Source organism: Botrytis cinerea, chromosome 13 (genome assembly GCF_000143535.2).
Source record: "Botrytis cinerea B05.10 chromosome 13, complete sequence".
Classification (NCBI taxonomy): domain Eukaryota; kingdom Fungi; phylum Ascomycota; class Leotiomycetes; order Helotiales; family Sclerotiniaceae; genus Botrytis; species Botrytis cinerea.
Genome location: NC_037322.1, coordinates 451,992 through 475,091, shown reverse-complemented (window position 1 = coordinate 475,091; position 23,100 = coordinate 451,992). Strand labels below are relative to the sequence as shown.

Sequence of the window (23,100 nt, the reverse complement as noted above, 5' to 3'; positions counted from 1 at the left end):
ATTTTTTGTCTTGGCGTGTGTGACTTGAAATAATAAAATGGTGATTGTATTCATGATGTTGTCCCATACGCCATTCCATGCAAGCTATTCGTACACTCCTTTTTTGAGCAATGGTATCCACACTCACAGCCATATCAACGAAATCTATGGTATCTTCTCGTGTAGTATGAAGGCAATATGTGTAGAATTTTCGTCCTTCTTCCTTCCCTCGAAGCATTCCCAAAGCAAATACCAAAGAAATTATCAAATAACCATTCCCCTTTTTTGGTATAAGTTTACCACAAATCCTTCCTTTCCTCACAAAAGCACATGTATCTCTATCACTGCATGCGTGCCTTTTCTGGTATCTTTAGTTTTGTTTTTATGGGGTTTCTTATATGTATATGTAATCTTGTTCGCTGTCTTTTTAGATTGTGTTGAGCTGTGTTGAGGTGAGGTGAGGGCGTTTTTGGTGTGGTGTGATGTTTTGGTTGATGGGTTGGTTTATTTTCCACCACCGCCACGCTTTTGTTCAAGGAAGAGGACCTTTTTGCGGACTGGATGGAGGGGTTAGCTTGGGGATTCGGGGGTCAAAACAAGTTGGGAAAATTGGAACGGAAATGTGAGGTTTGGTCGAGGTTTGTGTGAGTGTGAGGGGGGGGGGGGTTGGGTTCTGCGTTTGGAGGGTGGAGTTGGTGAGATGAGTGGAGAGGTCGCGTTGAAATGCGAAGGAGTGCGTGGGAGAGATGCGTGGGAGAGATAGATATGAGATTGAGTTGGCGGAAGGAGATTCCGAATTGGTGGTAGAGAGTGAGAGGAGTGAAAGCGTCGATTATAGATTCGGAGAGGAGAAAGGAGGAGAAAAGACTGAAGCGCGCGCAAAATGTATTTGGATTCTGAGGTATTCATCAGGTGAGGCGAGACGAGACGAGACGACGAATTGCCCGTGAATATGCTGCGTAGACAACCAAAGTATGACGCGAATGCGACATTTTGAATTCCTTGATTCCCTTCCTCGTTCGATCTGATGATGCGAATGTAAATGTAAATGCGAATGCGAATAGATGTAATGGATTTTCAACGTCGTAGCTTTTGCGTCCTTGCAAATCCGTATCTTCTCTGCTTTGTTTGCGAATCGCATATCTCCATTTCCCTCTTCCCAAACACAGGAATCGCAATTCGCTTATTCCCCATTGCATTTCCTGCCCACTCGCGATTCTTTCTCCCCTTCTCTCTCAAGCACATTTCAATTCGCAGGCTCTCACTCCCAGCCCTCATTTCATCTCTCTCCTTCCCTCCCTCTGTCATCCCCATCCCCATCCCCATCCCTCAAAACTCCCATCCCCCCTCTCCATCCCCAAAACTCAAACTCTAACTCCCAGTCCAAACACAAACACAACTCCAACTCCAACACCAAGACACCCCCCCCCCCAAAAAAAAACTCAAAACTCACCAACAGGATCATACTTCAACATACTAAGCGGACGATGCGCACGCGGTCGAATCAGCGTCTTGTAGTAGCCGGTTAGGGCCATGGAAATGAGTCGTACGGGGATAGTACGGGATTTCGCTGGAGCGAGGGGCGAGTAACATGTTAGTTTATAGATTTTTGAGTTGGGGGTTGTGTGCGGGGAGGGGAGGGGAGGGGAGGGGAAGGAGGTGATAGAGGGGGAAGCTTGAAAAGAAAAGAGGAGGGGAGAGGAGAGGGGAGAATAAGGAATCGAGGCGGGGGAGGGGGAGGGGGGCGAGAGAGGGACGCATATATTTATATTCATTCATAGATGAACCCAAGCTCCCAGCTCCCAGCAGCAGCGCAACAAGAGAAACAAGAAAATCAAATACCTTTCTTCGCCATGGTGGAAATGGAATCGAAAGAGCGATCGGGGCTTCCTTTCTGGGGTGGAGGGGCAGGAGGAGATGCAGGATGGTTTGGTTTCCGTCGGTCTATCTCTCTCTCTCTCTCTATCTATCTGTGCAGGGCGTTTGATGTAAAATTATTGCACACGAGTGGGTGGAGGGTGGGTTGGGGCCTGAGGTATTAGGTTTTCTTTTTTTTTTTTTGGTGGAGGGGGATGGAAAGGGAGGGGAGGGGAGGGGAGCCGAGGATATGCCGGGGGGTGGTGGGAGGGAGTGAGTGATGGGAGTTTTTAGATATGATTGATATGACGGGTGTGAAATTTTGCTTGGGTGGAAGATTAATCGTCGTAGTTGGATTCATGTTTTGGAGATATAGTGTGTAATATATATGAGATGAGATGTGAGATAGGATGAGAGAGGGAATGTGAGAGGGAATGAGAGATTGTATATCTACGTTTCGATACTTTTCATATTTTCATTTGGATTTCAGCAATGGGAAGTTGGGGGGTTAAGATATACGGAGTAGATACCGGGTAGGTGGTTAGGAAGGTGTAAAGGGAGGATATGGGTATTTGTTTATTGGATTCCGTGTAGATAGATTGTGTGTGGCTAGCTGGGTATTAGGTGTTTGGTGTCTGGTGTCTGGTGTCTGGTGTCTGGTATCTGGTGTCGTCTAATATCTAGTATATGATATCCAGTATTCAGTGTTTGGTGTTTGGTATCTAGTATCTGGTATCCAAACGAGTATTCAAGTAACGGCTTGATAATGCAGTATAGATCGTTCGAGAAGATGAGATAAGATGGGATAATCTTGATATCCATAATGCGGCCATACATGATGATTGAATGATCTCCATATATTTCGCACCGGGAGAATCTCCTCCTTTTCTCGAAAGACTCGAGCGGCTTGCGCACAGGATTGAGGATGGTCACGTGTGTATTTGAATTGCAGGGCAGGATGAGTGAGCGGAGACGATGGCGATCTTCCAACGAGCGAGCTTGGGATCAATGGCGCAAACTCCCGGGTGGATGTGAGAGGATTTGAATGTTGCTAAATGTGGTAGTACTGTGTGTCAATTCATACTCATCTTGGTAGTCAATCCATACTCATATCGATATCATCTATACCAAAAGTTATCATGCGGTATTGGATCGTGGGTAGTAGGTACTCGTCCTGGGTGACAATTCACGCTCATATCGATCCCATCATGATAGATAGATACTCCGAATACTTCCCGACATTCGTTAAAGGGGTTCATTTCATTTGTACGTTCGTTGTAAGTACATAATAAGTACATGAGTGAAGTAGAATCTGACGCCGCAACATCGCTTCCAATTGTGAGGTAGCACGTGGGTGGAGAGGCAGGGAGAGGCAGGGAGAGGCAGGGAGAGGCAGGGAGAGGCAGGGAGAGGCAGGGAGAAGGCATCGTATGATTGATTCGCAAGAAACGTACGATGTTCAATTCTCAACGGTTTTCAGAGTTTGATGTGAAGTAGAAAGCGATGTACGATACTCGCAAGCAGCGGTGAATAGTCCTCTCCCTCCCAAGACTTCAACATGCATTCATAAATACAATTACTCGCACGGCAAGGTCTTGCATGCATAGATAGATAGGTACAGACAGGTACATAGCTCTCAACCACAGTCTCGTATGTGCGGAAAGGGAGGGAGGGGAGTACGAGTACTGGGTCAAACATCTCACGCAAGGGTTTCTTCGATTTCTCCATCATTGGTTCTCGATTCGCATTTCGCATTTCTCAATTCTCATTTCTCGATCTTCGATCGTATCGATATTCAATATCGATATCCAGGATTGATCGAATCGATACTAGTAAGTGGTGTGTGTGTGAAGTAAAGGGAAGGGGAAGGGGCTCGATCCCGGCCACACAGAGAAACAGGTCGATCGATGGAAGTATTTTTCGGATCTCCATTTATTATGAATTTCTTCCTAGGGAGGGTGGACGGGATGTGTCTAGCCGGTTAGAGTTAGAAGATGTGTAATGCTGTACGCACGCACGCACGCAAAGCAGCGCGCGCATGGATGTTCATACCATCCCCAACCCGACCAGACCAGACCAGACCATCAGACCGTTGCTGCATGCAAAGTGTCACCCAGCGAGACAGACATCATCATCACCATCATGATCATGATCACGATCATCGATATCGACATCGACATCGACCGACGGCAAATTGGAAATGTGCCTCAGGATGCTGGTCTTTGCTGTATCATGGGCTGTCGGTGTCGGTGTCGGTGTCGGTGAGAACGGTACATCTCTCGGCATGTGCCTGGAGATGTGCGTCTTGGTTTTGATTTTGGTTTTGGTTTTGGTTTTGCACTCATATTCACATATTCACATATTCACATTGACACGACATTGGTACGTTGATCAGATAGCCCTAAACCCTCGGATATGATTTCATGTCTATACGACGAGTGCCTCTGGAGTGTGTGTCATTTGATTAGTAAGGAGCATTTTCCCATAATGGGATGGTGGGCAGTCTTGCTGTTTCATGATCCAAAAGAGAGATGTCGCATCTATTTTTCCGATGGCGCCTCGCAAGATTCATGCAAGTCCAAATCGAATCCCAAGGACGATGGGTGGATGGGTGGATGGATCGATGGATGGATCGATGGACGGATGAATGACTTGGTAAATATTTCACTGTATATACCAATCCCAATCAATACCAGCACGACTCAAAACCAAAACCAAGCCCGCTACACTGGTCATAGACGAGAAACTTTCTTATCCGCGCATAATTCGATCCTTTCTCAAATGTGATTGGTCGATCGTCACTTCCCTTTGGGTCGGAATTGACATGTCCTGCAGATCGAGAGCAGGAAAAAGGCTTTGTTTGCACCATCATTCTTTCTCGTTCTTTCCCTTTACCGTTGGCTGACCTAGGAAGGGCCGTCAAGTTGGCATTCGCGATCGCATCGTGCGTTTCCTCCGTCATGTCTGTCTATCGGTCGTGTTTCTCTCCGAATGCTTTCTCAACGGACCATGTATTGTGTATTAGCTATCGACCATGTATGGCCAAGTACTGTACTCTCTCTCATCGATCTTGACGGGTGAGGATGCCCCTAGCTCATCTCCATTTTACGCGGCACGTTGTATAATTTCCTCTTCCGGCTGATCTGTCTGTGGTTATTTTTAATCACAGAGAAGTCCGATGCACAAAGTAGCTTTGCGATGAAGACTAAGTAGGCCAAGGGTAAGGTAAGGGTACCGACGACTAGGCCCAAGGTAATTATGGCCATGATTATGACTATAATTCTGACTATAATTCTGACTATAATTAATAACTACGACTATAATTCTTCCTAGTTCGGTGGCCACTCAAAGTTAAACTTGCATACTTTTTGACCATTTCCACTCTTCAAGAAAGTATCGACGATACTCCGCAGGTATTAATTCTCGCTCCTAAATCCGAAATCCTAAATCCTAAATCTTAATCTTAATCCTTAATCCATAATCCGTTCATTAATGCTAAAATACCGGTACCCCAAAATGCTGATTCCACCCATTCCAATCCAATCCAACCCCCTCCCCTCCTCTCCCCCACTTCGTCCAAATCATAGTTTTGAACCCTTTTCACAGTATTTCGAGGGAATGGATATAAAGAAAAGGGACCCGGAAAGAGAGAAAAAAGAACACCACCAATGTCAAGAAGCACAAAGTAATTCTTTGTGTTACAATCCTCCAAGCCTCGAGTCATACATCTTCTGAGGGAAACGCTGAAAGGATACTTACTACGTCGAAATGATGTTGTCTCCTGAACATGAGGAAGAGCTGAGGAAGCTGAAAGAGGTGAGTTCTTTTGCTTCCCTTACTCGTGCTCGTGTGTGAGAGAGGGTGGCATGGTCATGTATCTCTCCATACACACTTCTTGAGTATGCATCGAGGCTTATCATGAGAAAATAGCTTCAAGCCTTGTATGCAGAACATGCGGCCGTGAGGGATCAACAAATGCAGCAAAGTGGAAGTCCAAGACCAGATAGTAGAGATTCTGCTTCTTCCGATCCTATGATATATCCAGGCTTGTATTCTCCAAGTGGTTTCGACGTGTTACAAATTCTGGTACGTTTCCCATGCCAAATTCGATGCAGCCGAAATGCTCGCGTTTTTTGATGATGGCTCTCCAAAGAACTTGTGTTTTTAACATGACTCAGTTTCAAATCCAACGTCGTCCAAATCCAACATATCCCCTGGGAAATATCGATAGCGGTGTGGCTCTCGTCCTGTGCGATTCCGCTCGTCCTCACTGTCCCATCGTCTACTGCAGTGAACCTTTCCAACGCCTCACCGGTTATTCCCAAGCCGAAATCATTGGCAAGAATTGCAGATTCCTCCAACAACCTTTCAATCCAAACACCTTTGATTATCTCGGCAATGCACCAACGATGAAGGGCATCCAAAATCCCAAAACCGATCCTAACGCCATGGCGAAATTAACCATTCGAAACGCGCTCGAGTGTGGCTTGGAATCACAGGTCACTCTTATCAATTATCGAAAGAATGGAGAGCAATTCTTGAATGTTTTGACGACGGTGCCGCTTAGATGGACGACGATGGAGGGAGAAGAGAAGAATTATATTGTGGGATTCCAAGCGCAAGCTCCACCGATGTACAGGCACCGTTCCGCTTGAGTTTTGTGACGGGCGAGTTACATGGGTCTTTCCCCCTTTGATGATTCAACGATATCTTCTCGGATGTTATTCACGTGGCGATTAATTAATGGTGGTGTGGAGTGGAACTTTTTTTTTTATAATGAATATACGGAATTGGATGATACCCCTCAAATTTCTTGGATGGGATTTGAGCATTATTAGATGGTCATTCAGCGATCGGGACATGGAGTACTGGGAATTGCTAGGGCTGTCAGATATACATATGGGATGGGATGGGATGGGATAGCATGGCGCTGGTGGTTTGATTGATTACTTATTTGAGTATGTTTGGGAGATTATTCTTTGAGAATATCGAATAACGTTTGATGATGGGGGCGAGGGGGTGAGGGGGTGAGGGGGTGCATGGGAAAGAAGCTGGTTACCTCGCAGAGGGATAACCTCCTAGAATGATTAGGATGATTAAGTATCTAATCCGCAATTACAAAATAACAGTAACAAAAGTTTGAAGTGTGCAACGCACAACGAGTATCCGTATGGTATGTTGCATGTGATGTGTGTAATATTGAAATGAGTTGGTTATGGAGAGATTTGATTGAGAGTTGGTTGTCTATATTAGTGTATTAGTGTGTTGGTGCATTGTTTTTTGGAGGGGGGAGAGAAGGGGGAAGGGGTGATGGGGAGGAAATGCGTAGAGAGAGTATTTAGGGGTTGGGATGGTAAGTGCAGGGAATGGAAAGCAGGAATGAGGAATGAGTTGGGGGAGGGGGAGGGAAGTGTCTGTGTGTGTGTAAGGTGTGTGTAAGGTGTGGGTGTGGGTGTGGGTGTGGATGTGAGAAGGAGGGAGAGATGAGTGGGCAAGTGATGAAGGGAGGAGATGATAATAAGGAGGAGGAGGAGAGTTGGCAGGAAGGTGTGTGAGTGAGGTATGAATGGGAATGTGAGTGTGAGTGTGAGTGTAAGTGTAAGTGTGAGGAGGAGGGGAGTGCTTATATTGTATGGGAGGGGAGGGGAGGGGAGGGAAGGGGAGGGGAGGGGAGGAGTAATGTAAGTGTAAGAGGAGAATGGGAATAATAATAGGAAGTGATGGGCTGGGGGCGGGATGGCTGGAGGGGAGGGGAGGAGGATAGAATTACATCAACAATACTCCCGTAAAAGGTTCTGGATAGTTATCTAAATAATATTCTTGAATTACGAGTTGATAAGGGTGATTAATTCCTTTCTACTCATTGATATTGTTCGATGGTCTTTCTGGGCACGGATTGGTGCTCCACTCCACCGTTTTGTTTTTCGCTTATGTAAGGTTAAGGTTGGGTAGGTTTTAAGACCACCAGACTAACTTGACCTTGACCTTGACCTTCACCAAGACAAGACAAGAAAAAAAATTATACCTTCAACTATCTATTCAATTCAATTGAGAAAAATAAAGGATGAATTACAATTAATACTACCGGAGACTTCCCCACCTTATGCAGCTATGAATCCTGCTCCACACTCCAAAGAAAAACGTATCGGAGTAGCATGTGAGGAATGTCGGAAGAGAAAACGAAAGGTGGGTATCATCCCGACATTTATATAGCTGTAGGTCCCTTAGAGCACTAGCTGAAATTTCCAGTGTGATGGCCTACGTCCATCATGCACTCTCTGTAATGTATCTCAGAAGAATTGTCATTATTCAGGAGATGTTGAAACACGCAAGTGAGTAGTGCTACACTCAGGGCCGTCAAGTGCTGATCAACGTGAACTGATTGTACATGCAAGACGCAAACAATGGGATACAGAGTACGTGGCTGTTTTGGAAGAGCAGAACTCTACACTCCGGGCACAGATAGCAGAGCTGCGAGCTGGCCTGGCTACATCGTCAACGTTGCTGGAAGATCCCGCGAGTCTTTCGTCGTTGGCGAACACAACGAAAGCTCCGAGCTTACCTTCTCCGCAAGAGAACATTTTGGCTCCGGAGCAGAGTAATACGGCTCCTGTGGAGCTTCCTTTGTCTTCTTCGGCTATTAATGATATTGCCACGCTAGTGTGGAGACTTGACCTTGGTGATAAAGGAGAGCCTACGTTCAGTGGACCATCTGGTAATTTCTGTATCCCTTCCTCGGTCGATACATTCGTAGCCCGATCTGAAGCGCGTAAAAGGCCTCAGGTATTGAATAATATGATACCCATCCCTGACGCCTGTTACAATCTGACTTTGAAAACAAATCTTATGAATTTATTTTTAACTCAGCTTAATCCTGTGCATCAATTTATTCCTCCCTCTTACAAATTGTGTCCCGAGCTCTATCCTTTTGATGAGCCGGCCCTAGATATTTTGTACGGATCCATTTTTGCGGCGGGAGCTCTTTTTTCAACGGTTCAGGAGGAGACGAATGCCGGCAAGGATTTTGAAGAATGCATGGATATGAATTCGGTTAAGGCTTGTCGTGAACAGCCGTCCCTACATGTGGTTCAAGCACTAAGTATCATTGCGTGGAGAGAATTAAGTCAGGAACACAATATTTGTGCCTCTATATACATCTGTAAGATTTCGTCCCTAAATCCGTATAATCTCGCTAAGTTTGTGTTCTGTAGCTATGGCCGGTGGCCTTGCTATGAGTCTTGGTCTCCATGCTATTGGTCTCGGTGCTCTTTCCAAGTCTGACACTTCCAAGATACTTTTGGAACAGGAGCAGGAGAATCGACTCAGAACGTTCTGGTCATTTTTCTTCATTGATCGGTAAGACTTTATTTGGAATAATAGGTCCATGAAAATATCTCCACACACACACTCGATATTAATACTATCTTCTGTAGGATAGCTGCCACTATGCTTGGTATCAGCTGCGTAATTCCATGGCGTCGTGTGCAAGTACCAACTCTACACTCTCTATTGGGCGCAGAAGCCTCACATGATGAGCTTGCCTTTAGCTATAGTTGTGGACTTTGGCAATTGCACGATCAATTCATGGATCAAATGTAAGAGATGTCACCCCCAGTAAGCAAATTTTGTACTAACGCAGAAGCAGATATTCTTTCGAATTCAAAGCCCTGGAGCTTTCCCAAAGAAGTCGATTGCTACTCTTAGCACGAGCAGAACTTCTAGCATTCAAACAAGCCATGCCATCCTGGCTGCTAGTTCCCACATCCACAGCCGCATCTATACCACCACGTTCCGCTCTCTTCCTCCAAATGTCTTACCAAATGTCTCTTCTCTTGATTCACCGTCCTTATCTCGGCGATCCGCCTGCAAGTGACTCATTTTCACTTGCCTTTACGACCATATCATCTGCTGCAATTCGCATGACGCAATACATCCACTTATTCCGCAAACACTATCTAACAGAACCCGCATGCAATCTACCATCTTTAGGCAATCATAAACGGGGTAAACCTACAGTGGCACTTCCATTCATCGTCCATCATATACTCACGGCATCCATCATGCATCTTCTCTTCAGTACCTCGCGCGCACCAACTCAAATATCTCTCGCGCGCCGCAGACTCCAGGTTTGCTTAGAGACTCTAACGGTTCTGCAGGATGAGTGGCCAGTGGCTAGTAAAGCGATCGCGCAGATTCAAGAGCTGGCCGTGCAGTGGAATGTCGTCGCTGCATTACCTCTAAAGTGGAGTTTCGTTGGCAAAATACCCCAGTCAAATCCAACACCTATACTACCAAACTCGATCGATGTTCACGCCGATCCAAGCAATCCGATTCACAATAGTTCAGACGCGACTCGACACTCTACAATCACTCTACCGGAAAGATTCGATCCTCATACCATCACAACTCCAGAAATTCTCGCAGATAGTCGCGACAGTATCTGTGATCCTCACATGTTTCTCCCGCACACCTTTGACCCTGCCCATGAATTGGAACCGGATCTTTACACAGCACCGTTTTCTATAGAAGATGGTGATTTATCGTGGATGGGCCAATTGGATTTCATGCTCAATGATGATGCTAACTCAAGTTCTTTGTGGAGGGGTTCATCTTAGTTTCTGGGAGTTCTTGGTCCGGTGAGGGATTTGGACTCTGTGAGGGGGGGTGTGGAGTAGATGGGATTAGATGGATAGATTGGGGTGGGCTGTGATGGGTCGGTTGGTTGTTTGGATACTTTGATGCTGGTGTAGTGTAGTGTAGTGTAGTGTAGTGTAGTGTAGTGTAGTGTAGTGTAGTGTAGAGTAGAGTAGAGGAGATAGATATACTGTCAAGGAGATCTTGTGGGATATATCAATGCGATCTCTGGATATCATGGGTTTAGTAATTGAGAAAGAAATAGAGGTATGTAGATTAATAATCGTATTTGGTGATGCAATCTTGATTCTGATTCAGATATGAGGATTAGGAATCGGATTAGGAATAGCATTAGCAATGTTAGGGTTCAGATGTCAATATCAGGGTTTGTGTGTATTAACTTCGAGTGTGTTCACCTGGCCGGGAGAGCACTCCTGTAATATGAATACACTTTTATCCTCTTTACTCTACTTGGTTTTTGGTTTTTGGTTGTGCTTGTGCTTGTAGGGGTGAGGATGGGATGGGATTGGATTGGATGGAGCTGTGTGGAATTTTTTACTTTTTTACTTTTTTACTTTTTGTTTTTTGTTTTTTGTTTTGCATTTCGGGGGAGGAGGGGAACGGAAAAATAAAGGAGGACTTTATTGATGATTTCATGGGGAGAGGAATTTTAGGATTTGGAATTTTAGGATTTGGAATTTGGAATTTGGAATTTGGAATTTGGAATTTGGAATTTGGAATTTGGAATTTGGAATTTGGAATTTGGAATTTGGAATTTGGAATTTGGGTTCAGAAGTAAAGATGATGTAATATTATATGTTATATTAATCTCGGAACGAGATGCGAATGAAAAGCTAGTGTGTTTGCTTGCTTGCTTGCTTGCTTGTTTGGTGCTGTGTGCTTTTGGCTGTGGGGATGGTTGTGGGGATGGCTATGGTTTTAGAGAGGAGAAAAAAGGAGAGGGGAAGAGAGGGGAAGAGAGAGGAAGAGAGAGGAAGAGAGAGGAAGAGAGAGGAAGAGAGAGGAAGAGAGAGGAAGAGAGAGGAAGAGAGAGGAAGAGAGGAGATTTGATTTGATAGCTGGTGTTTAATGTGATATGATATGTGATATGTGATATGATATGCAATGTGTTTTTGGAGAGTTTTAGAATGCTGGGTTGCTTGGATTCTTGGATTCTTTGGGTGGAAACTTGTTGGATTGATTGCATTGGATAGTGGGTTCGGTTGTGTTCTATTGTGGTTGTGTTGTAGTGGTGTAATAGTGTGATTGTACTATATAGTGGTTATGTTACACAGTATTATAATTGTATAGGGTTGTATTGTGTAGTGGTGTAGTAGTGTGATTTTATTAATGTGTAGTAATATAACATAGTGATACTTTTATATGAATGGTATGTGGGAGTCGCATGTAATATGTAGTATTGCGAATGATATTGTAATTTGTGAATAGAATGAATGAATGAATGGATGGGTGTTATATATTAGAGGGTTTGTTGTGAGGATAGATATGAGGATGAGGATGGGGATAGGGATAGGGATAAAGATGTACAGGGGTGGATGTAGATGTTTATGAAAGGAAGAGGCATTAATGTTGTGAAGACTTACTCAGATGTGGGAGTTTATATATTTTGTGTGTTTTAAAAAACTTACATATTCTGATTCTCTCTCCCCTTTTATTTTGGAGATGTAAATTTATATGTAAAAATAGATTTACTCGAATAGATCTCAAGTAAAACGTGCGGAGAGAATGATATTTAAAAGGTGTGAATTTTTGAATATTTCAATTGTGGAAATATTTGGTGGGCAATGATGGAAATAAATAGATGCTGTGAGATGGAGAGATTGCTTTACTTGATATCCGTGCAGAAATTAGAGAGCAAGTCAATTTAGAAATGCTAGTGAGAATGATGTCTACCTATCCTATAGATATAATAGTAGTGATGTGATATATGTTACAAAAATTAGAGTGTAAAGTTAAAGTACGCTCTATTTCAACGAGATGTGATTTTCCTCTTTTTACACTCAATGTCAGCCTAAACTGCCCCAAACTTCATCCCATCATGAAACACTAATACATCAAATCATCTCTTCCCCGCAACCTCACCCCCTTACTTCTTCCCCGCAATCTTCGCCGCTTCCGCCCCCTCCGGATCCAATGCCACAACTTCAATCTCCACTCTCATATCATCATCACCCAATCTTGTCACTCCCACACACGTCCAGATTGGTGCATGGTCCGGCATCCACTTTTTGAAATTCCTCGTCATGGCTGTCAATGCCTCATTGTTAATTGGCACGTGATAGGAATTCACGCGAAATACTTGGCTCCAACCTTTACCCCCTGCGTTGCGAAGGTTCAAATCGACGTTTGCAAAGGCACGGTCGATTTGGGCGTTGATTTCAAGATGGTATTCGCCGCTTGAGGGGTCCCATCCGCCTGTGTTTTTGGCGGGTTAGTATATTTGCTGGAGGGAGATGGAGATGGAGATATGGGAAGGGATGGCTGGAGAGGGGATATTGTGGGGAGTTTGTATGTATATGTGTATGTATGTGTATGTATGTGTATGTGATAGATTGAAAGCAGACAACGCACCTTGGCCTGCGCACTCAATACGATCGCCTACTCGAACGGCTTGACTATAACCATGCTGCTTCAGTTTGTTTTCGCCTTCCTTGGGATATGCATAATATTGGAGGCCGGACATGGTGTTGATATGTAGAAATTCTTGGAGTTGATTTGAAGTGACGCGATTGGGATGATGACTTGTGATTTCCACGGGAACTGATTTTCTGATTTACATGTTTAAGAAGGTCGAGGGTGACGACTTTTATATTACTTGGTATTTGAACTTGAGCCATCGCATCATGCTTAGTGATTCCCCCCAATTTGTAAGATGAAATCATTGAGCAATTATTAGTCGTCGTTGTGAATGATTATGCAGTGGTAGTCGAGAATATGAGGTAAGGAAATTTCAATGCCCAATCATGAGGTGAGTAGTCAAACTCAATCTGGGCGGAATTATAATGCCGCCACTAAGTCGGATTCCCGCCCGTGCTTGATCGGAGATCGTGTTTTGCATAACTAGGTGTTAACTTTATTGATACGTCAGAATAAAGTTTGTTCATAAGGATATCGTAAAGTTTGGTTTTATAGAGTACCATAATAGTCAGATGAAGATATAGGAATTATTATTTGCTGATATACATTGAGGCGTGAATTCAAGCTTTCGATACGTTCGCTTAGACTGTGAAAACGCACGGATTCTTTATACACGTGACCGGCCTCAGCAGCCCAAATTTAGCTAGTGTTCAGTAACTTCGAACTTCACTTAGAATTCAATTAATGACTATGATTGATTTGCTACTACTTGCTTCCATTTCCACGCCTTTACATCGATTAAGATTAATCTCAATTGATCCGCCATTGTAATTTTTATTATTACCTCATTTAGTATACTTTTTCCGTCGAAAACTACATAAGATAGAACAGACTTTTTTGACACAGGTAGATATGCTAAAATAACTTGGGCTGAGTAGGAGTCGTAAGGAGGTATTCTGTAAATAATTGATGAGGATAGAGCCTCTTCCTTCTGAACTCAAGCTTAGATCTAAGTAACGGATTATCTGTAAGTTGATTTCTCTACGATTGTGAGATCCCTCATCGGTTACTAATAACACTAGACTGTTATACTAGTAAGAATAAAAATTAATTCATATCGTTAGTAAGCCCGAAGCATTCTTTTTTTTTTTTTTTTTTTCCATAAATCCATGTTAGTAGAGGTATTTGAACATGTTGTGATACAAGTGAATATGAATACGTGAGCTCGCTAGCACACAAGCGTAGTGCACATACCTCTCGTAGCTTTGAACCTAGAATAGATGAATATAATAAACAGAGCAAGTTATTATATATTAATAATAAGATTAAAGAATAAAAGAAGACTATACAGTATATACATCAAAATAGAGATTGTTAAATTTAGAATAAGAACATGGATTGATTCTTTTTAAATCATATAAAGAAGACCTTAAAATACTGCCTACAAAGAAGTGACGTGGTTGATAGATTACGTTTTTCGCTTATATTACGAGGGCGAATCTAAGAAAAGAGTTATTGACAGCAAGTCTGCCTCAATAGTGTTATATTCTATATCTCTGTTGATCTTTATAGTACCTGGAGATTTCCTTGGAAAATTTTCTGGAAAACTTCGATGTATAAATCAAAAGTCATCAAGAGCCGTTAAAGAACCTATTCCAGACCTTTGGTTGGACTATTCAGAGATATCAGGAAAGCTTAATCGGATGAGGGTTATGAAAGCTGGTGAAAAGAAGAATATCTGTATTACATGGCAGGGGGTGAATGAGGCAAAGGGGGAGAAGGCTTTCTATTAAGATTGGAGAATTCTACTCGCGGACACAAAAGAAATCCTGCCATTTGACCAGCTTATTCGTTCTCCGTGAATGGATTTCTCAGAAGTGACTAACTCAAAAACTTGGAGAGACGATGTACAGAGTTTTGATATTGTAATTTCGGAGGAAGAAGATTGGTCACATGATAGTCGGCCATTTTGTCTTCCAACGTCTTTTCGGCCTAGTGCTTATTCTCGAACTAATGAACGCGGAAGCCAACTACGGCAACGGCTCAACTCATGTGACTACGCGACCCTTACATACAAAGCCCAATATAGCCTCGTCAGTAAATCTTCTTTCCCCGGAAATACTCCAGACATTCTACATGACTCGAAACACTTGTCTACCCAATGATTACTTCGAAGCTTATACGTGGATCATTTATCACTCCAATTCGTGCGGAATAGCTAGAAAGAACGTGGTTTTAAACTTATATCGACGGATGTAGGTTACCGATGCTCAAAAGTCTAATTAGCGAAAACCTTGATGATCTTCAGAATGATTAACATTTGTTTACTATATGCCTCAAAAGCCCCTGAAATCCCCGAAACCTCCGAACGGTATTCTAGAAAGGAAAAGCATGCGAGAATTCCTCTGTTAAATTGAAGTACAGAGTAATATCATAATGATATGAAACATAGCACATGAAAGTTTTTGCATCAGTCAGAAAACTTGATTGTTGTAACGATGGCCTGTCATGTGATTATAATTATTTAAACTCAGGGGTTAGAAAGATAATCACAGGAAAGTGCTGACCATGTGATGAAAGTCGAGGTGGAAGTGATGATCTAAGAGCTACTCTCACACCAAGACGGAGAAACTGGGACATCAAAAAACAGTGTTATTTGTCACGCGCGTCACAAGGGACAATATGGGAATAGCCTCAAAGATCAACAATCAGATGAAAGAACTATACTAACGAAGAAAGGTCTTCTTCTTATGAGACCAAGACCTATGGAGGGACTGATCACGTGACTTTATAGCCGTCATCCACTTGACAAGGATCTAGGCCTGACAGTTTCAACGGGTTTGGCGTGCCGGTTTTTCCGTTCAGGGGTGAGCTACCGAGCCGCAAACGTGGAGATTCGTGCCCGAGGTCAATATAAAAATTTTATCAACTATACTTGGTTTGGATAAATAAGTGTACCCCTTGTCTCTATACGGTCTCGTACTTTCTAGAGCTGCGTAAGCTCTTAACCAATAACATAAGAGGCAGAAATTGCTGCTTTTACTCTTTTCTCAAATCGACCTCAACAACAACAACAAAAAGTCTGAATACTCAGTACCTACCCTCAAATCTCAATATCACCGTACATGCGATGATCGGCTTTGAATACTGATATTATACTACTATGCTGAATTTACTAAAGACGAGATTGCTCTGCAACTAAATCTGAGTGTACGACAGATCAAGTATACTTCAACTCATCGATATCCACTTACACCTCAAAAAAAGTACACCGGCCGTCGACCTTTCCTTGGTCCTCTGAAAGACAACAACCAATCGAATGGGTATGTGCCTCTGCGAAGAATCGAAGAATACCTTATCATAAGTTTCCAGAAATCTTGGGATGGAATTGTCATATTTATGCGATCGAGACGGCTTTTAAGATGGAAGGTTTTGCACGCCGGTCTGCCTTATAGAAACCAGGTCTTATGGCGAAGTATACAGCTGTGCGTCTCATATGGGCTTTGGAATACATACATTGGACTGCAGAGCAACGAATTGTGGATTCAACCAGGAAGGCATTAAGAAGTGAAGGTTACAAGGAGACCAGGGGAAGAACTACATGATACTAGCTTGAGCGAGACGCAACGTTGATGCTAGGTAAGAAAGATTTGAAATGACAGCGGAATATCAAGGTAGTAGACATCCCCTATATTCCCCCAGCCAGTAATGACTTCAAACCTGTTTTTTCCTCCTTTTCTGCTCAGCCATGTCTTCAGACAGACACTAAATTTATAGGGCGTTTGAACTCCCAATCGTAGTATAAGTGCTGTTTAGTGTTAATAATATACAGTAGACACACCTTATGCACAATATCAGCAAACAAGTCGATTGTTCTCCAAGTGTATAGAACAATCACCATCTCGAGTTTTTTTGTACAAAACATGTCTCAAATACAGGAAAAGTAATGATTAACCATAATTCTTATATCTATGAGCAGAATGAACAACGTAATGATATGGTTTTTCTTTATTGTGGTTAGTTAAATAATTGAGAATAAGTTGCTCGACTTCCCGTTGTCATTTCAGATATTTCCAATATAATTATCAGATTTGGCATCTCATCCCACTTTTCGGTAATACCCATTTCCTATTGGTGGGGTGGGTCATTTCCATGTATAGCTGAGACGCTTCAAGCCCCTTCTAAATCTTATGTCACACAGTTGGACTTAATTACAGGTCGTCGTCCCGGTGGCCATTGTGTGGAGCTTTTACAGATATGGTTGTTTTGGAAGAGCTTGCCGTCTATTCCGTCTATTTTTTTTAAAAAAATTTAACATTCTTTTTAATAAACACAAGACTAACATAGTAGCAAGATTTCAAGAAATCTATCTTGATACAGCTGTATATTTACAAATGCGGGTCCTTCATGCTCAGGTTAGCAATTCTTCTTAGCATCAATCTCTTCACCATATCTATCGGAATCCAATCGACTGGCTCTTCTGAAGCTTGGGATTCCTCGCTAGTTTGTATTTATCAATGGGCCTGGTCTAGGGATCGCCTCAATTGATCAGCATAAACCCAAACTGTCAACTAGCATTGACAACCGCCAATGCAGATCCTATTACAAAAATCTGGGGCTCCCTGGAGTACCCGTCTCCCCGTACTTATACATTGCCCTTTCACTCTCAACGCAGCCATCCTCTTCTTTCAACCTGTCGCAAACTCGTGAGGAGCCACTGTACTAGCCACTTCGCCATACATCGAGCCACCCGTACTTCTGGCAAACTTACACCGACCTGCAGTGTCTCTGTTCTAGGTCTCTCAGGCACCGCGAACCAGTGGACTTACAAAATGACATACTACGGTGATCATGCACCCAGAGTTACTACTACAGTGATTACTTTGATGACAATTGCTTATGTGGTCTTCGGCTTGCGTCTTTACACGAGACTTCAGAATAAGGCTTGGGGCATGGACGACTGGTGTATGACGACCGCAGTAGTAAGTAATTTTCTACGTGTGTCATTGTAATAAGGCTGAACTAGTATTATATAGATTCCCTTCACTGCATTAACGATAGCATGTCTGGGAGGTTCCTTTAGAGGTGTTGGAGTGCACGAAAGTAGAATGACCCCGGAGCAAAAGACTGTGGGTCTCGAGGTAAGCAGTGCAAAGTGTTTCCATACAATGTATCTTCAGCGCCGTGTATATCTAACTCTGACAGTACTTCTTCTTCTTTGAGATATTCTACTGCGCTGCTATCATTCCCATCAAGCTGAGCATTTCCTTCATGTTGATGCGCATTGCTACGGGAAGACGGGTGTATATCAACAGCATTTATGCCATCTCGACCATGTTCACAATCATGAACCTCATAGCATTCTTGTACATCATCTTCCAGTGCAGTCCTGTTCAGTAAGTAACACTTGTTTAACCTGCGTGCACTGCCACCTGAACTAATCGTTTCTTTCTAAGATATGCATGGAACACTTCCATCGTGGGTAAGTGCAATCCTGCTAAAACTCTTGCCGACATATACTATGCTACCACGGCTGTAAATATTGTAACGGATTGGTTCTCTGCTATATTGTAAGTCCTGCTAATATTCACCTTCGCGGTGTCCGTTGTAACTAACGATGCAGACCAATACCACTACTCTGGAACGTCCAGCTCAACCGCAATGCAAAGCTTTCCGTCGGTTTCATTCTGGGTCTTGGTGCACTGTAAGTACCTTCACCATATATTGCCATAATCAAATATACTAATATAGTGTTAAGCGCGAGTTTATCTGCTTGCATCCGTCTCTTTTACACTGTCAACCTGACTAATTCACAAGATTACCTTTGTAAGTTCATACAGCCAAAAATCCTAACATCATTCCGAAGCTGCGATTCAACAAAGATTTTTCATTCTGGATAGCTTACCAACTTTATCTACCAGTTGGTGTCTCCGATGTTATGATCTGGGGATACGCAGAAAATGGCGTCGGCATGATCGTCGGCTGCATTTCCACTCTCCGCCCCCTGTTCCGGCGCCTCCTGAACCTCGGGGGCGAATCAATCCCTAAACGCACGCCCAACTTCCACACCATGTGGCCCAGTAACAATGTGCGATCCGGCGGGCAAGACGAAGAATGGGTAGTCTTAAGCGAAACGGATGACACGATGGCGAAAGCTAGGAACTCGCATGCTCCGATAAGGGGCTCGGAGAGCAAGGAATGTATTCTGGGGAACGAGACTACGAAAACGGGCTCGCAGGACTTTACGCGTCCGAGGGAAGGGTCGAAACTTGAGAGTCGTGGGTCATGAGTGCGAGTGGGTAGGAATGGAATGGCATGTTTTATATAATGATTGGCGGCCGGGTGCACCATTGCTCTACACGTATTTCCTTGTATACATATCAGAAATCAGAATCAGAATCTTAGGCTGCGCAACGAGTACCGGCGGGGCGGATAATGATCTCGATGGGTAACCCGCGGATTATCTGTCGGCGGGGCGGGTATCCAAATCCTAGATGGGTAACCCATGGGTAATTTGCCGATTATCTGCGGGTGCCCACCTATTTACATCTTGTATAATATTTCATAAAATTAATATAAACTACCTAAGCTTGGATCACTTCTGGGCTATAAGATGATCTGGGAATGGCTTCAAATTTAAGCAAAAAGTGGGGAATCTACAGATAATCCACGGATAATCCGCCGATTATCTGTAAATAACCCATATACCCGCCGATTATCTGTATGGGGCGGGTGATTTTCAAGCCTCGATAGATAGCCCATGGGTACAGATAATTTGTGCGCAGCCTAACATTATCATATCTAACAATAACATTCTTGCAATACTATCAATTATATTTATCTTCACATATTGTTATGTAATACATCAATTGGTTGATTTCATAGGCCGTTGTAGGTGACCAGAGATGAGCCCTCATCGATCCACTGTGACAGAATATATGAACCCTTACTTTGGTCTAGAAGTGATTGATATACAATCTTACTTGCTCATAAGAAATGGAGAAATATTAGAAAGGTAGGCCCTTGATTTTTATTCAAGAATATTTCTAAGCAGGAGGTTTCATCACGATCTACTAGACCTTGAGCTAATCAATAAATAGGAGCATTCTCTTTGTGCCGAGCTCTCTACATCACACATGTCCGAATCGTCGCATAGCTGACATTATTATAGCTCATCTGGAATAAATAGAATTACTTAGATGGAATCACTGGGTATATCTTTGATAGAATTCCTCTTTTGTTCATTCCTCTATTTCGTGCTGCGTGTCCGACACCATGGCACTAACTGCTCGAGACGACCACTCCAAAACCATAATCACTCCCAAAGTCGACATATTTCCCACTTCACATCCTAGACCATCAATCCGTAACATCGAATCTTAAAATAGGAAGTCGAAAATGGCGATATCATGATCGAAAGTTTCTCCAAAACGATCCTAGAGGAATTGAGCCGAAATTCTAGTCTCAAGTCTATGTACGTATTATTAGTTTCGCCTCTTTATTAGAATGTTATGCCAGGTATTTGTAAATTCAAAACTTACTGTGTAATTCTAGCTTTGAGGGCAGAATTCTTCTCCTTCAACTTGATGATCTTCTTCTTTGCCTCTTCAAGATCTGCTTTCATATCACCTCTATTCGCGAATGCTCTGATGGTTGTATGAAGGTTATGCATAAACCAAACGTCGTTCATGATCTCCACTATTTTTTTGAAGATGGTATTGTCCGCGACGGACTTGTGCGCGATGGAATCGTTCGAGTCGGGCATGGTGGCTAGATAATGATGGTGATGTGTTATGCGACGAAATTAAAGTCAAGAAGACAGAGTGAGATTGTAGATGAATAGTCGGAAGTTGTTATGGCGAAGATAATTCAGGGTTGTAATCATGAAAGCGTAGTGGCTTTTAAGCAATTGGAAAACTGGCTTATTAATTGATACAGCTCTCAATATTCTAGCAACGTGGTTTTGGATATACAATTACTATAGTGAATAATTCAGACACGGTTTTCAAAAGGTTTTTGATAGGACACTTTGGATCTCTATTGGACTCTGTGTACTGTCATGTTGCCGTAATCTAATAATAAATTTTCGATTTGGGTTGTTTCGTTTGCTTAGATGTATACAGATATGATAAGTTGACAGTACCTACTAATAGCATTGAATTTCCAGAGTCAATATATTATTCTTTCGATCTTTTCTTCTTTTGACTACTCCTTTGGGTTATCTTTCTTTCTGTTATATCTTCTTTTCTCATTTTCTTTTAATTTTGGTCTTCGCTCACTCTTCTCCTCTTTTGAAAAGTCGGAACATTTAGGAATTTTCTTCTTTCTAATCTTACTGTTTGATATTAGAAAGATGTTTATTGAATTTTCTTTAGAGAATAGCTTACTGAGTTTATTAATCAAAACTAGGTATCTACTATCTTTGACTTGATATTTAGAATTTCACATTTTTATTCACTTGATCGTTAACACTATTAATTACATAGTAGTAATAAACCTTTTCCAATTATATCATGTCTTCAATTGTTAGAGACTTCTATACCAAGTATATTAAGTATCGGATATGTTATTGTTGGTACGAGAAGGATACTGAAGACGTAGCACCCACGAACTGCGTAGGTCCTGTATGTCTTATTGTATTCTGTCTAAAGAGCTAGCTATGTATTGAAAGTAGTAAGTCTTATAAAGACTTACTGAAAGAGCTAGTCTCTTTCGCATTCGCTTAGGGCTTTACTACAGTAGCTATATTACAGTGGTAATTGAATTGAAGTCATTCACTTCGTTCACACAGTTATACATAAATTATCGTAAATTATAAAACGTTCCTCTCATTCTCGATGAATGTTCCTAGCCCTAAATAAAGTTCCTAGAGACCTCATAAAAACCCCAACTTTTCATCCTCATCATCTTCTAATCCACCTTACTAACATCAAATCTACTATCTCCTAAGCTTCTATCAAAACGGTTCTTGGAGCGAGCATTCCGAAGTTCCCGGTTTCCGAGATCCTGTTCCAACTCCTCGCCGAGATTCATAGCATGCTGTAATCTCCTATTTTCAATTTCGATACACGCATCTACTATCAATGTTGAGGTATCGAGTGAAACCTTGATAAAAATCAGAAGGACAACCAATATTGCGATCATAAGCCAAATAGTGCATATTGACATTTCGATGAATGGATTAGATTATCGAAGATAATGTAACAGTAGAGCTTAGAATTTGCGTGATAGAAACTAGTTCTATTGCGATCCTTTATTGTTGAAGATTGATAATGGTGGAGAGAGATAATGAGGAGTGATTGAATGGTTTCTGTAACCTTTTTATAAATGATGAGCTAGAAGCTCTTTTGTATTCTACTTGTACTACTGTACCGCTAACTTCTAGGCTGCTCTCGCTTGTTCCTGGAGAACACCAAATCGACACTTCGTGAATCGCAAAGACCGTACTGTTTATAGGCCATAGAGGTCGTACACGGGGTAAAAACTAGTTGTTGGTAGCTTATAGATGCTTGGCGTCTGAATTGATAATGAGGATTTCATACTTACCAAGGTACTAGGGTGAAGCTTGTCATAAGCATACTAGAGATGTGCAAGGTAAAACTTCAAGACTTCCTCGTTAATATTCGCGTCTGAAACACTAGTTTAGTACCCGCGGGACACAAAATGAACCCCATATATTAGTATCGACTGATGGGGGCTATTTCATACTTACTAGGTCAGGGTATGTAATAGAAGTCCTAAAGATGTGCAACACAAAGCTTTTGGGGACTCTAATTGGCATTCCCTATGAGAGACTAATTTAGTGTCGCGCGACGAATAAAATAAGTCGCATGCCAAGACTAAACCTTATACTAATAGCATCGAGACCCCCAAGGTGCATAGACTTGTTCTAGATTGAATTGAATGCGAGGTATATCATGGTGGCTAAACGTACTGGATTTGATGCGGGTCATTTCGTTTATGGTAGAGGTAGACGTGGCTATTGGACTTCGTCCCCATGTGGATAAGCTGGGATCTATGGAGGAAATTAAG

The 23,100-nt window shown here is 42.5% G+C and overlaps 6 protein-coding genes across 6 annotated transcripts; 3 read left to right on the top strand and 3 right to left on the bottom strand.

Moving 5' to 3' along the window:
- Positions 1–16: 16 nt before the first annotated feature.
- Positions 17–2,027, bottom strand: BCIN_13g01280 (hypothetical protein). The gene is made up of 3 exons (XM_024696663.1): positions 1,822–2,027; positions 1,433–1,549; positions 17–536 (listed from the first exon to the last, which is right to left on the bottom strand). Exons 1-3 carry the CDS (start codon positions 1,832–1,834, stop codon positions 484–486), a joined length of 183 nt encoding a protein of 60 aa, XP_024552476.1. The 5' UTR covers positions 1,835–2,027; the 3' UTR covers positions 17–483.
- Positions 2,028–5,175: 3,148 nt separating this feature from the next.
- Positions 5,176–6,987, top strand: Bcvvd1. Its single transcript, XM_001557048.2, has 3 exons — positions 5,176–5,652; positions 5,767–5,922; positions 6,015–6,987. Exons 1-3 carry the CDS (start codon positions 5,605–5,607, stop codon positions 6,489–6,491), a joined length of 681 nt encoding a protein of 226 aa, XP_001557098.1. The 5' UTR covers positions 5,176–5,604; the 3' UTR covers positions 6,492–6,987.
- An 849-nt stretch (positions 6,988–7,836) lies between these two features.
- On the top strand, positions 7,837–10,901 carry BCIN_13g01260 (hypothetical protein). The gene is made up of 6 exons (XM_024696662.1): positions 7,837–8,022; positions 8,086–8,168; positions 8,232–8,995; positions 9,048–9,192; positions 9,270–9,431; positions 9,482–10,901. The coding sequence occupies exons 1-6, from the start codon at positions 7,948–7,950 to the stop codon at positions 10,449–10,451; spliced, it is 2,199 nt and encodes a 732-aa protein (XP_024552475.1). The 5' UTR covers positions 7,837–7,947; the 3' UTR covers positions 10,452–10,901.
- A 1,429-nt stretch (positions 10,902–12,330) lies between these two features.
- BCIN_13g01250 (hypothetical protein) lies at positions 12,331–13,629 on the bottom strand. Its single transcript, XM_024696661.1, has 2 exons — positions 13,063–13,629; positions 12,331–12,906 (listed from the first exon to the last, which is right to left on the bottom strand). Exons 1-2 carry the CDS (start codon positions 13,172–13,174, stop codon positions 12,578–12,580), a joined length of 441 nt encoding a protein of 146 aa, XP_024552474.1. The 5' UTR covers positions 13,175–13,629; the 3' UTR covers positions 12,331–12,577.
- A 4,113-nt stretch (positions 13,630–17,742) lies between these two features.
- Positions 17,743–19,666, top strand: BCIN_13g01240 (hypothetical protein). Its single transcript, XM_024696660.1, has 7 exons — positions 17,743–18,050; positions 18,105–18,209; positions 18,274–18,464; positions 18,525–18,638; positions 18,692–18,772; positions 18,827–18,894; positions 18,990–19,666. Exons 1-7 carry the CDS (start codon positions 17,901–17,903, stop codon positions 19,355–19,357), a joined length of 1,077 nt encoding a protein of 358 aa, XP_024552473.1. The 5' UTR covers positions 17,743–17,900; the 3' UTR covers positions 19,358–19,666.
- A 623-nt stretch (positions 19,667–20,289) lies between these two features.
- BCIN_13g01230 (hypothetical protein) lies at positions 20,290–20,880 on the bottom strand. The gene is made up of 2 exons (XM_024696659.1): positions 20,610–20,880; positions 20,290–20,538 (listed from the first exon to the last, which is right to left on the bottom strand). The coding sequence occupies exons 1-2, from the start codon at positions 20,831–20,833 to the stop codon at positions 20,505–20,507; spliced, it is 258 nt and encodes an 85-aa protein (XP_024552472.1). The 5' UTR covers positions 20,834–20,880; the 3' UTR covers positions 20,290–20,504.
- Between the last annotated feature and the right edge of the window lie 2,220 nt (positions 20,881–23,100).

What these genes read in the sequence shown, in the direction of transcription:
- BCIN_13g01280 (XM_024696663.1), bottom strand. An exon ending in GTTGAAGTATGATCCTGTTG is followed by an intron (nt 537 to 1,432) that starts GTGAGTTTTGAG and finishes CCCTCCATCCAG; the next exon opens with TCCGCAAAAAGGTCCTCTTC.
- Bcvvd1 (XM_001557048.2), top strand. Translation starts at nt 5,605, where the DNA reads ATGATGTTGTCTCCTGAACATGAGGAAGAGCTGAGGAAGCTGAAAGAG. An exon ending in AGCTGAGGAAGCTGAAAGAG is followed by an intron (nt 5,653 to 5,766) that starts GTGAGTTCTTTT and finishes ATGAGAAAATAG; the next exon opens with CTTCAAGCCTTGTATGCAGA. An exon ending in TCGACGTGTTACAAATTCTG is followed by an intron (nt 5,923 to 6,014) that starts GTACGTTTCCCA and finishes AACATGACTCAG; the next exon opens with TTTCAAATCCAACGTCGTCC.
- BCIN_13g01260 (XM_024696662.1), top strand. Translation starts at nt 7,948, where the DNA reads ATGAATCCTGCTCCACACTCCAAAGAAAAACGTATCGGAGTAGCATGT. An exon ending in GTCGGAAGAGAAAACGAAAG is followed by an intron (nt 8,023 to 8,085) that starts GTGGGTATCATC and finishes TGAAATTTCCAG; the next exon opens with TGTGATGGCCTACGTCCATC. An exon ending in TCATTTTTCTTCATTGATCG is followed by an intron (nt 9,193 to 9,269) that starts GTAAGACTTTAT and finishes TATCTTCTGTAG; the next exon opens with GATAGCTGCCACTATGCTTG.
- BCIN_13g01250 (XM_024696661.1), bottom strand. Translation starts at nt 13,174, where the DNA reads ATGTCCGGCCTCCAATATTATGCATATCCCAAGGAAGGCGAAAACAAA. An exon ending in TATTGAGTGCGCAGGCCAAG is followed by an intron (nt 12,907 to 13,062) that starts GTGCGTTGTCTG and finishes CCAAAAACACAG; the next exon opens with GCGGATGGGACCCCTCAAGC.
- BCIN_13g01240 (XM_024696660.1), top strand. Translation starts at nt 17,901, where the DNA reads ATGACATACTACGGTGATCATGCACCCAGAGTTACTACTACAGTGATT. An exon ending in TTCCAGTGCAGTCCTGTTCA is followed by an intron (nt 18,465 to 18,524) that starts GTAAGTAACACT and finishes TTTCTTTCTAAG; the next exon opens with ATATGCATGGAACACTTCCA. An exon ending in ATTCTGGGTCTTGGTGCACT is followed by an intron (nt 18,773 to 18,826) that starts GTAAGTACCTTC and finishes TATAGTGTTAAG; the next exon opens with CGCGAGTTTATCTGCTTGCA.
- BCIN_13g01230 (XM_024696659.1), bottom strand. Translation starts at nt 20,833, where the DNA reads ATGCCCGACTCGAACGATTCCATCGCGCACAAGTCCGTCGCGGACAAT. An exon ending in CTCAAAGCTAGAATTACACA is followed by an intron (nt 20,539 to 20,609) that starts GTAAGTTTTGAA and finishes ATACGTACATAG; the next exon opens with ACTTGAGACTAGAATTTCGG.